At 41.6% G+C, this 13,363-nt stretch overlaps 1 protein-coding gene across 3 annotated transcripts in view; it reads left to right on the top strand.

Annotated features, from left to right (window-relative positions):
* nfatc3a (nuclear factor of activated T cells 3a) overlaps positions 1 to 13,363 on the top strand; it is a 65,040-nt gene that overhangs the window by 11,760 nt on the left and 39,917 nt on the right. For all 3 annotated transcript variants that reach the window (XM_084359608.1, XM_084359607.1, XM_084359606.1), the window contains exon 2: positions 8,416 to 9,598. In XM_084359608.1, the coding sequence (XP_084215734.1) occupies positions 8,416 to 9,598 (1,183 nt within the window). The remainder of the gene's footprint in view (positions 1 to 8,415; positions 9,599 to 13,363) is intronic.

Here is a 13,363-nt window from a genome sequence, read left to right as displayed (position 1 = left end):
GGCACATGCACAGTCAGCCCTGACAGATTGTTTAAATGTCACCCCTGCTAGCAGTAGCCTCTGATGTTATCTGCTGTGGGTTATTGCAGGCCATCAGGCGGCTTGTGTTCGCCTTGGAGGCCAATCATCTAATGCACTGCAGCTCTCCTGCTCCACTGAAAACCAATACATGAATCATCAATGACAAGTTTTCTGTTTACATGTACACAAGAAGCCAGGTTAGCAGGAGAAGCCAAGTTAAGTGGGTGAAATTGCTACATAAGTACTCAAAAATACATGTAACTGCACTTGCACTAATGCTGGCATACTTAAAATGTAATAAAAAAAAGTCTTCAATTTGTGTAGTTGTGAAAAAACCCAAAATAAAATATATAAATGGTCGAAAACTCAGGAATAGTCTAGCTGGTTTCTCATATTGTTTTATCCAGATTAACAAAACCAGGTTAGATTTACTTCACCATTAAGAAACAGTTTAAAAGGTAGATAAGCAAAGATCAGGCTATTTACCGGGTCAATAAATGCACATGAGTGGATACAATATGCAAATACAGTGGAAACTATGTAATTAAAAGTGTCAGGTAAATATTTGGGTCAGCTGGTTTGAATTTAAGTAAGCTCGATGCAACATTTGAATCAATGTTATGGAATACTTTTTTTGCCATTTGTGATAGGCTTGCTGCAGTAGTCAGTGCTACAGGTGTTACACGGTGTTACATGGTGTTCAATCATACACCAATTACTCTATTTGCTCACTGCCTCCACCGTCATTTCGCTGTGTTTTAATCAATACTTTAGTATTTAGTAAAGTTACAAACTCTTCTCCGTGCAGCAGCATCAGTGTTGTAGCACAGAGAAGTAGAAGTGACATTTCACTTCTCACAATACAAGAGTACAGATGATGGCCAAGGATTTTTTGTGAAAGTTGAAGGTAAAATTTGGGATTCTTACCCAATGCTAATAGGGAACCCGATAATGTCAATGAGGGTAAAGGAGTTGGGTACCTTATTGAGAGGTTGTGGATGTACAGCCTGTTGCCTGTAGCTCTTCAGCTAACACCTCAGTGTGGCTGCTCTTTTCTTTTCCATTTCTCTTAGAGACTGTATAAAACTACTCCATGCAGCTGCCGAAAATGATTGTTGTTTTGTTCTGTGCAAAAATGTGGCTCTAGTTTGATTTTGGTCATACCTGTCAATCATCTGTGCCATTTGAAGTTGTAGTACTGTAGCAGTAGGAGTAGTAGTAGGAGGAGCCGCCTCCTCCCCTAGCTTACCAGTCTTTTGTGAGGTGCTACAGGGCTCTATCTTGGGTCTGTTTCTGTTTTCTATTGATGTGCTTGTTGTGGGGTATGTAATCTAAAGCCACATCAATGAGTTTCATTTCTATCAACATCCAGCTGCTCACTCAGAGAAAACCTGTTTGATATTAAGTGAAAGATGTCTGAGAATTGTACCCATTCAAAATTCCAGTTCAACGCAACTGTTTGAATCTCTAGTCCTATTTTAGCTAATCTAGCTATGTTACTAACGGCTTGCCCTCCCAGGAAATGTTTTAGCCTAATTTTTCAGTCAACATTTTCACCTATTTTTCACATAATTGGAGGGATTGTATATTGGGCTCTGAGAGGTGCCAAAACACAGGTGATCTACACAGCAACACTGTGCCTGAACGCATCTTGTGTAGACATTGACAGAGAGTATTGAAGCTGCTATTGCAGCTTTGCTAATACACTGCTTTCACCACACAGTCTGTGTAGACAAAGTGTAAGGCTGAGTCGGGCTCTGGTGTCAAGACCTCTTAGGTCTGAAGGTCTCAGGCATTCACAGGCAGGGCCCTCTTTTAAATCCGTACTGTAATGCCAATCTCTTTAACATATTTTTTACCTGTTGATATTAATTTTTTTTCTGTTTAGTTTAAAAACACCTTTATAAATGCCATTTGATAAAAAGCTTATTATTATTATTAGAATACAAGTACTAACCTGTCATGAGTACCGAATAAATATACCCTAAAAGCAATTAGTGATGTGTTTGAAAGGGATCTTTGTGCGTTGGTGGGTATTTAGTTCAGGTGGCTCCTTGGCACTCTATGTTTATCCCATAATGTTATCTCGGCATGAGATTGTTAATTAGGAGCTTAATTTAGCTGCCGGCATATGTTAACATTGGCTTAGGCTGCCATTGTTAAGCCTCTGCTGGCTGGTGAGTCTGCTGTGACGGCAGAGGAGAGTTTTTTGATGTAACCCTAACATAACTTTACAGGAAAGACAATAACAAGACTCTGCAGGTGCCAGATTAAATTGAGACCCATACCTCAGGATTTTCCTGTGCCTCACGACTCTTGATAGATCCAGCCTGCCTTATTAGCGCCTACATTTGTATTTCTCTCTCACTCACTCTCACTGAATTTTATATATACACAAACCCAACCACCGACACATACAGGAATCACCAGTAGGCTTGGCACAAACCCAGTCAGCAAGGTTTAGAGCCACAGGTGTAGGCCAGCCCTTACAATATGTGTGTGAATGTGCGTCACCGGCTCTGTGTTTAGAAATGTAGGCAACCAGCCAGATGCAGTTCTTGGAAAACCCAAGGGGAAGGAATTAAATTTGCTTTTGTGAGCTCTGCTCGGAATCTGAAGAGATATCTACAGTACATCAAGATGTTAAACATGTTAAATAAAATGTTTAATTCTAAAATGGTTTCTAAAAACTCTTCTGTTTGAAAAGAGGAATGTTTCTTTTTTCAAAATTAAAATGTGTTGTTGAATTAATGTAAATGATTGAATGCATTAACTAAGGTCACAGCAATACCTGTCCTGTTGTTATCTTATATAAAAATGAGCCCTAATGAGTTCAACACAGAGGTACACAGATTTAAAATTAGGAAAAAAGAGCCTGATATGCTCTTTTTTATCAGTATCCCTATCTCAGAGCATAAAACAGAATGGTTGTTGAGTTTCTGTCAGAGTTAATGTGGACTGACACATTTGTTGAGAAGGACTGGTGAAAGATGTATAAAATGCTCAACAAACCTTGCAAAAATGTGTTCTGATGATTTATTTATCTACATGGTATATGCCATTTATCCCATGAGTTCCATAGTACATGGTGTGTTGGCACACTTTTTGGTCTGTTGGTCAGCAGCTCTTGAGGAGAACTGAAAGAGGAGACTGACCTGAACACAAAGCCTTCTGTACAGGGGATGTAAGCAGAGCCTGCTCTAATCAATCTGCTTGCCCACCACAAAGGGAACCCTGGCTAAGGTTACCTTCTAGCTCCAACACCACATGGTGTTGGGACTAGTGGGTAACCTAAGACAGTAATATTTGTTGGTGTGTGCGCACATACACACATGCACAAAAACAATCACACACACTAAGGTACACACATAATCATACAGTATGTGCAGAAACATACAGGAAGGCACAGAGGCACAACCACAGGCACACAGGAACATACACACATTTTTACACCACCCACTACTTTTATACTAGTACACACACACACACACACACACACACACACACACACACACACACAGAGGTAGACAGAAAGACCGTGGGCGCGCCAGCAGGAACCTGCCGTAGCAATGAGCTTGTCATCTTCTCTGGGAGAGACAAATCCTTCCCTCCTTGAGTAGTAAACTCAGCTTTCTCAGAATGTGGGCCTGTGTGTCACAGGACTCTGACACACTTTGTGTGCAGTGAGAGTAGGAGGAGGGAGAAACAAAGTCCCTACGGATTATCCCCCAAGCGAGAATCCCCAGGCAGTGTGACGGGCAGCCAGAGGCCTGCTGAGCTTTGTGTCAAGGAGCCAAAGTGGATGCCACCATCACCAGTGGGTCAGGTCATTCCCTGTGGTTACCGTGAGAACACTACGCACTTTGTGGTGTGTCACAAACATCCAACAATCAGTGCTTCACTGAAACGCCCAGTGAGGTGGAGCTATTATTAGCTTAGGTACAGCAAAGCCTCTTACAGATCTTTATTTAACCGGATTGGCTGTCTGATGTATGGACACTTGAGGAGTGTGTAGTGCACCAGGCTTTCAGGAACAGTGCAGAGGCTTTGCTACCAAGGCCATCGATATAAAAACACTACCTCTCCTCTCCTCTCCTCTCCTCTCCTCTCTTCTCTTCTCCTCTCCTCTCCTCTCCTCTCCTCTCCTCTCCTCTCTTCTCTTCTCTTCTCTTCTCCTCTCCTCTCCTCTCCTCTCCTCTCCTCTCCACTCCTCTCCTCTCCTCTCCTCTCCTAGGGTGACCGGTGTTTGGCTCTGACTGGGGGGTTTCCCACCACCCACCCCTTTCCTCACACTGGAGGGTTTTAGGTAGCAGTCTAATCTTATCTCAGGGCAAGGAGAGGGCTGTGGGCCAGGTAACATAGTCGTCCCCTGTCTGACCCTCATATGCGACACTGGCACCTCTCTTCACCATGTATTAAGATGGGTTAAGCTATGCCAAAGCAGAAAGGTAGCTGGAGTCTTTGTGGCATCTCACCTTCACCAAAGAGAGAGACATAAATAACCTGGCAAATAAAAAGGTGATTAATTTGAACTCCGTATGTCAAGTGAATGCTGACTGACACTGGAGGACAACCCAGCAGACGGATTTCTCATCTGTTATCTGAGGAGACTGAGATAGAGACATTTCTATGAGAGGTCAACATAGAATTGAATGCAAAGTCCAAGACTCCCACAGCATAATACATTTTTAAGATGTGTATTTTTATGTGTCATACATTTTATCCAAATGCCCTTGGTAGTATACACATTGATTGATACATGGTACCCAGTACTCAGAGGTGAACCTGCTTACATTAGTGACTGCTGCTTTTAAAGAGCAGAGGTCTGGTAAGACAGCTTACCTGATCAGCAATTGAAGCTTTTCCTTTTTTCTTCATACATTAAGAAGTTTTAAATAGACTAGTGGCTTATTAGTAGCCAGTTGATAAGTGCATCCTTAATGAAGCTTGCGTCAATTCATTCAGTACTCGTAAGCCTTGGTTGGCATCAGGTGCTTGGCTAGACTTGAGACTTTGCTTGAAGTTTAGATATATGCCATTTAATTCAGTATGCCTAATCTGGTATGGAGGAAATTGTACACAGCACTAACTATGACTTCTGTTTAGTCTCATCTTTTAAAGGCAATGTTTGTTAAACATCGTATACAATTGTAATAAAATTCCCTTCCAAGTACGTTTCACAGCCAAACCAATGCACAGATCAAGCCACAGAAAAAGGAAAATAAAAGATAGAAGCACAGGGCAAATTTCTCTGCAACTTCATTCAATCTGCACTTGCAATTAGCGTGTAATTAGCACGTCATTTACTTAGACAGCAGCTCATTACAGAATCAGCACCTGAGATTACCCGGCACTGCCCTGAAGGATCTGGCTGTAATACTTTTCGGGTGTGATTCATCAGAGCTAAAATAAACACATGCATCTTCAGTATAAAATCACAATTTGAGATCAATATCTACGGTACATTTGGGCCATGTTCACCATGTACATTCGACATCAATAATATAACAAAATAAACTACACCAATGTTGTGACTGCAGTCATCTCTTCAATATATGTGACATATATGGTATTGAAAAACTGTATAATAATGACAGACCTTTTTACTATTAAACCTAATTTCTGCTGACAGAGTGCTTGTGCCTCAGTCTTAATATTTTCTCTTCATATCAGTCCTACCCTGGGTTATGTGGTGTTGCAACAACAGCTCCTCAGACAAGGGAGGGGACAGGACTGGCTTGACTGTTCTCCTCTTCCCTATTCCCCCTTACTGTATTCTCTACAGCGCCATCATTTTTTTCATTTAGTGTACTGTGATAATTAAGTAAAATCCTGGGGCGAATTGATTGTTCGCCCGTCTCACCCATTTAGAAAAGGAGGGCAACATGTGAGCAATAGGTGAAGCGTTTTCAGCCACCTATAGATGCCACCTACTGTATAGGGAGGGTCTCTATAATGAAAGGATATTTATGGATATGTTCTCATGTTAATCCATTTGTAATGTATGTCAAAATTAGGATAACAGATTTTGGATGGAGGATTTCATGCAGTGTGTATTTGTAAATCATGCTCTTTTGGATATTTATTGAATGTGGAAATTGTTTTAAAAATATTTTAAACTATATTGCAATGTCGTTTTTATTATTTTAGTTTATAAATGAAGAACAAAGGACACCCATGAGGTGGATTTGCTCTATCATTATGGCAGGAAGGGAAAATGTTGCACTGTGACCATGATATTATATATCATATTATATATGTAGTTGATATGAAAAGGGTAATGCTTTGATATACTCCCCTCACACAAGGTGTCTGTGTCTGTCTTTACAGCTGCCCTCTGTTCCTTTCTCTCTTGTTCTTTCCTTTTCTTCTTCCTCTCTTCTTGTCATGCTATTTCCCAATTCACGCTATCATTAAGTGAGAGGATACAGAGTTTTTTTTTTACTTTTCCTCACAGCTTCTTTCTCTTCCTCTCGACTCTGGTATCCTTCTCTTGCTCCCTGTCAGTCAGTCAGATGCTGTCGTCAGAGGATCCACTGCTGGGTCTTGTGACAGGCAGGCAGGGCCAGTGCGAAGCCGAGCAGCTATAAATAAAGAGCTTGCTGCCTGTGTTGTTGCTGTTGGATAGAGAGGATAGGAGGGCAGAAACCAAACTCTTTTTTTTTTTTCTTTTACAAACATCTTTGAGACTACCCTTGCTGTCATATAACTCGTCTGTGGTTATCATTTAAAGTTACAGGAAACAATATGGGCACTTAAATTTACCATCATACCAAGTTATGGTCTATTTGTCATTGTTTGACATAGATTTTAGTTTTGCAATATTGAAGTTAGATATTTATTCAGTTTTAAAAGTAACAAAATGGTCTCCTAATTTTAGGCAGGTAGGGACATTAAAGGAACATGGAGACGTGTTGTATGATAATTTCACAACCTTATGCTGTACAGGCTGCACTGTAGTTTTAGCTAAGCTAGAAGTTGGTAAATGCTCATTGGCCTATAGTATCACCAGGGTCATTTTGCAATGATATTAATCATTTCATTTTTTGTCCTTTCCTCTCACTGTAAAGCAGAAGTTATATTCATCATAGTTAAAAAAAAAAAGAGTCAAAGATGGGAAACTGCAAGAAGACTTGATGTTGCATGATACTTTGTTAACTTATTATACTAGTTTCATGCTGCTTTATACAGTGAGTTATCTGGTATCTTGTGTCTTTTGTTACAGAACTCAGTTTTGGTTAGTTGAGTGGTAATGTACAAAATTAAACAGTGAGCTTAAAAGTTATGGTCTTTGCCATACTTAATGCATGACACATAAAACTTAACTGTCACAAGTGAAACTCTGCGTGAGAAGAAAATTAATTGTGAAAAAGTCTGTGAAATTAACTTTTCTCATGTGAAACATTGGGAAGGGGGGTGAATCCCAATGAGAGCAGCAGAGAATATCCAGTGGACATTTATCAATAACCTCTAACGAAGTAGTGCCAATGTGGACAATGGGCTCTTGTCTATTTGTTTGTGTGTGGGTGTGTTGGTGTTTGTGTGTGTACTTACTGCCTGTGCCGGATGACCTTTGGTATAAATAGCCTGCCGGCACTAGCTGTGATGACAGCCGACAGCACGCACCGTTGTGTGAATTTGTTTCCTGAGTAGTGCTGTTCATCGGTTATCCCTCCTGGAACAATGCCTGTATGAGTGCCTGCTACCCAGCAACAGTCCGGCCTCTAATTTCCTGAAAGTGGCCTCAATCGCAAGCGCAAACTCAGAGCGCAACTGCACATGGATCTGTGACCAAATAAATTTATGCAGTTTTGGCAACCAGAGGCTCAAGCCATGTCCTGGTGTAGCACAGTGTTGTGTGAAATCCAAGGCTGCAGCAGATGGACTTGAAGCAATGACCAATAACATCTTCTCCTCTTTTTCATTTTAAAAGCAGCAGACAGTGTAATAAGTCAGGAGGAGAGTCCAGACCACTCCTCTGTTCTCTAAGTCCCAAGGCAGAAATATACAGTGACTGACCAGTTATGTACAACATTTTTCAGTGTGCTTTCAGTACCTTGGGCGACTCTAGGATGACAGTTTGGCCTGAAAATTATAGTGTCATTATTGATCTGGTGTGCTGGGTTGAAGAGAACACAAATTCTAATCTAAGATGAAAATTATATCATTATGGATGATTAAAGGAATGATTCGGTGCAAATGTACCTATTAGTGTATTTATGTGATCTGCATAAGGTATCATGAGTTATATCAAGATTGTGGCTTGAAGAGCTGTGACACAACTCAGGTCTAACTCAATGAAGTCAAACTAAGAAACATAAATCTAGAGTAATAATTGATAAGGTTCTTCAAAATTGCTGTATCTGAATCTTTTTTTTCCATTTTCTCTCCTAGATCTGGAGCCCGATGACAACACATCGTTCTACATCCTAAATGTGGGCCAGCCCCAGTCTGTGGTCACAAACCACCAGTCTATTGGCCTGCCTCGTCATGGCATGCAGTCCCACTCCCAGGTCATCAGCACTTCCCCACGCTTTCAGTCACACAAACCAGGGCCTGAGCATCCGAGCTATGAGGCACAAGACTCAAAGTATGGCACCTCCCCCCTGCTGCCTTCTGCTCCTGTGGAGGCACCGAAGGCTTTTGAGTGCCCAAGTATCCAGATCACCTCCATCTCCCCCAGCTGTCAGCAGGAGATGGATGCCAATGAGGATGATCTCAGGGCCAATGGCCCTGATGGGGACTACCATGGGGATAGGCCCCTGTCCAGAGACCACTTGTATTTGCCCCTGGACCACTCATACCGTGACTCTTCTCTTAGCCCTAGCCCATGCAGCAGCCTCTCCTCTAGGAGCTGGTTCTCTGATGCCTCCTCCTGTGAATCATTCTCACACGTCTATGACGATGTTGACTCAGAGCTAAATGAAGCGGCCGCCCGGTTCACACTGGGCTCCCCACTTACTTCCCCAGGCTGTGCCTCCCCTCAAACCAGTGGTGGTGTTTTGGAGGAGCAGCCCCACTGGCAGCACCACCACCCTGCCTTTGTGCACCACTCCCACTCCGTCAGCCTGTCACCCCGACAATCCCCCTGCCACTCGCCACGCACCAGTGTCACAGATGAAAACTGGCTTAGCCCGCGACCACCTTCCAGGCCCTCCTCACGTCCCACCTCACCATGTGGGAAGAGGCGCCACTCTAGCGCCGACATCTGCTACCCCGGCTCATTGTCTCCTCATCACTCACCCACACCCACGCCAGGACCGTCACCTAGAGGCAGTGTGACAGAGGACACCTGGGTTGGCAGTCCGTCTGTAGGCATGTCACCCTTCCAGTGCTGCCCATCTGAGGCAGACATCCCATCCAAGACAAGGAAGACCTCACAGGACAGAACAGCTATGCAGACTGGGAAAGGGGATCTGGGGCTAGATGACCAAGGAAATATGTCACCTAATCTAGACTCTCCTTCAGACGAGGCCCTGCACAGCCTGAAGAAAGATGGGCCTGGGGAACAGTTCCTCTCAGTGCCCTCTCACTTCTCATGGAATAAACCCAAGCCCGGGCACACACCGATATTCAGGTAAATCTACTGATGGAGACATACTCATTTTCAGGTTCATATTAATTTTGGGTTGCTACTAGAATAGTTTTACATACTTTAGCGCTCAGCAGCACGATATTCCCCCTTCTGTTTGAAATGCTCTGTTTTAGCTCCTGCCTCTTTAAGCCCCCCCCAAAACACCCAGTCGCCTCTGATTGGTCAGCTCACACATGCCTGACAACAACAACAGAACAGCTGTGCCAGATCAATTCTTGAATCAAACTAGCCGCTAGGCAGAAATAACACAATTATGTGACTCTGTGATGTAGTGTGATGTCACACAGTCACAGAATTAAAGACGAGACTGCTGATGAAAGAGAAGAAGTTTTCTGTGGGAGAGAGGAGCTTCTGTTGGTGTGGATTTTGACCTTTTTATCTTTTAAGATCTTTTACAAGCACAAAAAAAAACCACAAACAAAAAAGCATAATAGGTCTCCTTTAATTAAAGACTTTTCTAAATACCGCTCCATCTCACAGATGCTGTCATCTAATCAAGCTACAGCAAATGATTCATGCAAATGTGCAAGACCCAGTGGGAGAGGAAGTGTCAGTAAAATTCAAATGTTATAATCTTTTTAAATGTCAGTGAAGACTTTCTCAACTTGTTGAAAGACCTTTGTGTTGCAATCCATTTGTTCTGTTGTGCTTCCTGTTTGCATTTGAGAAACACTTGGTTACCGTCATGATTGCATTATTAGCTTGGCAAAGATTCGTAATGCGTTACATCCTAAAACTTTTTTTTTTTAATTTGGAGTAAAAAAAAACAGAAGGTGGTCAGTATTGTTGTGAATTATTAATGCAATCACCACTTGGCAAGACAGCACATGTCATCAATCTTAAAAGCAATTAGTAGGTCAAGCCAGAACAATAGACCTCAGTGGTGAATGTTTTTATTGTGAGTGCCGTGAGCTGTCATAAAGACTTAGAAACCGTTTTGATCTAGTAGAGAAGTGTAGACATTGCAGTGCAGTAAATTAGTTTCAAATGGCAAGTTAGATGAATGATAGGCCTGTTGATGGACCTCTGCAGATCAATGTTCAGTAACGGGGGAACTTTGAGCTTCATATCAGCAGCATAAATCTCACTTAGTTACACCATAGAGTAATACAAGTTAATAATGATGTGGAGGGAAACACAGGGACACACACATCACTAACTCCTCAACACACACACACACACACACACACACACACACACACACACACATACACATGCAAACACAGGCACAATCTCCACATTAAAGGGGGATGGGTGCAATCAGAAACTCATAATGGAGTTTTTTTGGGAGAGGAGACTGCTGTCTGTTCTCCAATGTGTGCAGCAGATGAAGACATGGCCTTGTTTGTGTGCACTGGCCCCTAGCACTGTAAATCAGCACAGGGCACATATGGCAAGGGGGCCACCACACACATACACACACACACACACACACACACACACACACACACAAACACACACACACTACTCAGACACATGCGTAGACATAACACAAATGCTTGTTCACATAGACCAAACACTCTCCAGACAATAACAGTTGTATACATTGTACGGTCTATGATGAGTCAACATTTGACCTTTGCATCCTTGCCCCTGTAAGTAAAATATCCTCAGTCGACAGCTAAGACATGACATTTCTGTAGATTTGGATGCTTTATCATGAAGAATACAGCTACTACTAGATTTTAAAACTATGCTGTTTAATCTCTTTTTGACCTACACATAGTTCCTTACACTCATTCCTGCTGTACCATTGGCCAACCTGCCCTCAGAACAGCTCAAAACTTGATAAAAAAAACATAATAAAAAATGTTCAGTTGTGACTTCTGAGAGTCAGGTGGTGTAAGCACATGCCTGCCATGAGATAGAAGGTCGTTGAGTTACCTGTGTGCGTGCACATGTGTGTCAGTGGTGTCTTGAACAGATGGCCCAGATGGAAAGGTTGGGATTGGGTTAGAGTGGGTGGGATTAAAAACTGGATGGGTGTTTAGACATTTGCTTTGACAAAGAATCTTTTCACGCCCCACTCAGTGAGCTGTCTACCAATGACTTATAATTAAATATGAGTAGAGGTGTGGAAACTTCTCAATAATAAGATGCATTGTGATGCGGACATGGAAGATTCTGCATCGATGCAGAACAAGGGATAATCGAGAGTCTCCTGCTTAAATTGATTGTTGATTGTCCGGCCTCAGCTGGACAATAAAGTTACGTTGCGACGTTGCTCCCATGCTTCTAATTGTGGGTGGACATTAGGCTAATGTTACTTTCTATGCAGGACATATGTCCGAGGGAAGCAGAGATCATCTGCGAGTGATAATAAAAACTCACTGCATATTTTTTTAAAACGGACATCTGAAAACATTTTTATTGCAGATTATAACAAACGTGTAAGGCACTGCAGATGGATAAATGTTTTGTTTTTGTAATGTTAATGTATTTGAAAGATGCAGCTTTTATTTTGTAGACTGCTGTAGTCTGATTATTGGAAGGACTTTCTGCATAAAGGGGGAAGTTAAATGATGAAAAAGTAGGCATGTGCAGTAGGATGGAGGATGCCACACATATCGAGAATTGTTTTGCATTTGAATCGTTGACAGCTGTATCATAATCGAATTGAATCCTGAGGCCAGTGAAGATTCATACCTCTAGTTATGAGTTGTTGCTGAAAGCTTTTTTTTTTTTTTTTAAAGAAAAGGCCAGTATCACTCTGCATATAGTCAGCGAACAGAGGGCAGGATTATGGCTGAATTATCAATCAAAATATTAGCGATATCTCAGTATGGCAGAGGGAGATATCCAAATTCAAGGAGCTTCAACTTTTTGATAAAGTGTGGGTAAAATGTGTACAGTGGCAACATACCATTAGAAATTCCCAGACATAAAGGAACATTCTTGTATAGTACAGGTCTCTACAAAAATCATACCATCACCATTTTTATATTTTTTTCAGCAAAAATGAAAAGCAAAAGTTGTAATTCCAAATCATCATAATCACAATATCTGTCAAAATAATTGCGATACGATTATTGGTCAGCCCTATCAATTATAGAATTTACATGCAAAGAATTGTTGACCATAAAGTTTCCAGTCAATAATTGTTATGGGCTTTATCATATAAAACTGCAGGAAAACAATATAAACTTATATTGCTTCATATGTATCAATTTATGGTCAAGTCTATATTCTTTCTTTCTGACTTACAATGTGTGTGTAAAAATATGTAGATATGAGATTACCCGATTCATTGTATGGAAAGGATACTAGTGGGAAGATGTAGAGAAGACTTCATGGGTTGTGGGATTGTGATTGGACTGGGAGCCCCTACCTACACCATGGCTTAGACATTTGAGAAAGGTAAAGCTATGTGAGGACATAGGCCGCAGCTTCTACTCCGTCACAAAGCTCATATTTCCTCTGTCCTCCTCTACTCCTGTTACCGTAGCAGCCATGCAAACCCACACTTCCTGGGTGGTTATGTCATGGTTGCCGCGAGGAAAACATAAGGGTTAGGATGCCTCTTTTATACAGTGTTAGATCTTAGATAGAGCTGCAATCAGGTGAAAACCCTGTTTGAAAATCAAGCATAAAAGGTCCTATTTGGCTATTCCGACATTACAACAGATTATACATTAATCATCACAGTTAATTAGCGCAGATAACCATACATTTTAAACTTTTCTGTGAAGCAGAATAAGAAAATGTGTGAAGTGAAATGGCTCTACTGAAAGCCTGACTCACATGTCT

Source organism: Pagrus pagrus (assembly GCF_965226575.1).
Source record: "Pagrus pagrus genome assembly, chromosome: 1".
NCBI classification, from domain to species: Eukaryota; Metazoa; Chordata; class Actinopteri; order Spariformes; family Sparidae; genus Pagrus; species Pagrus pagrus.
Note: the sequence above shows the minus strand (reverse complement) of the source record. Positions and strands in the feature narration are given on the sequence as shown.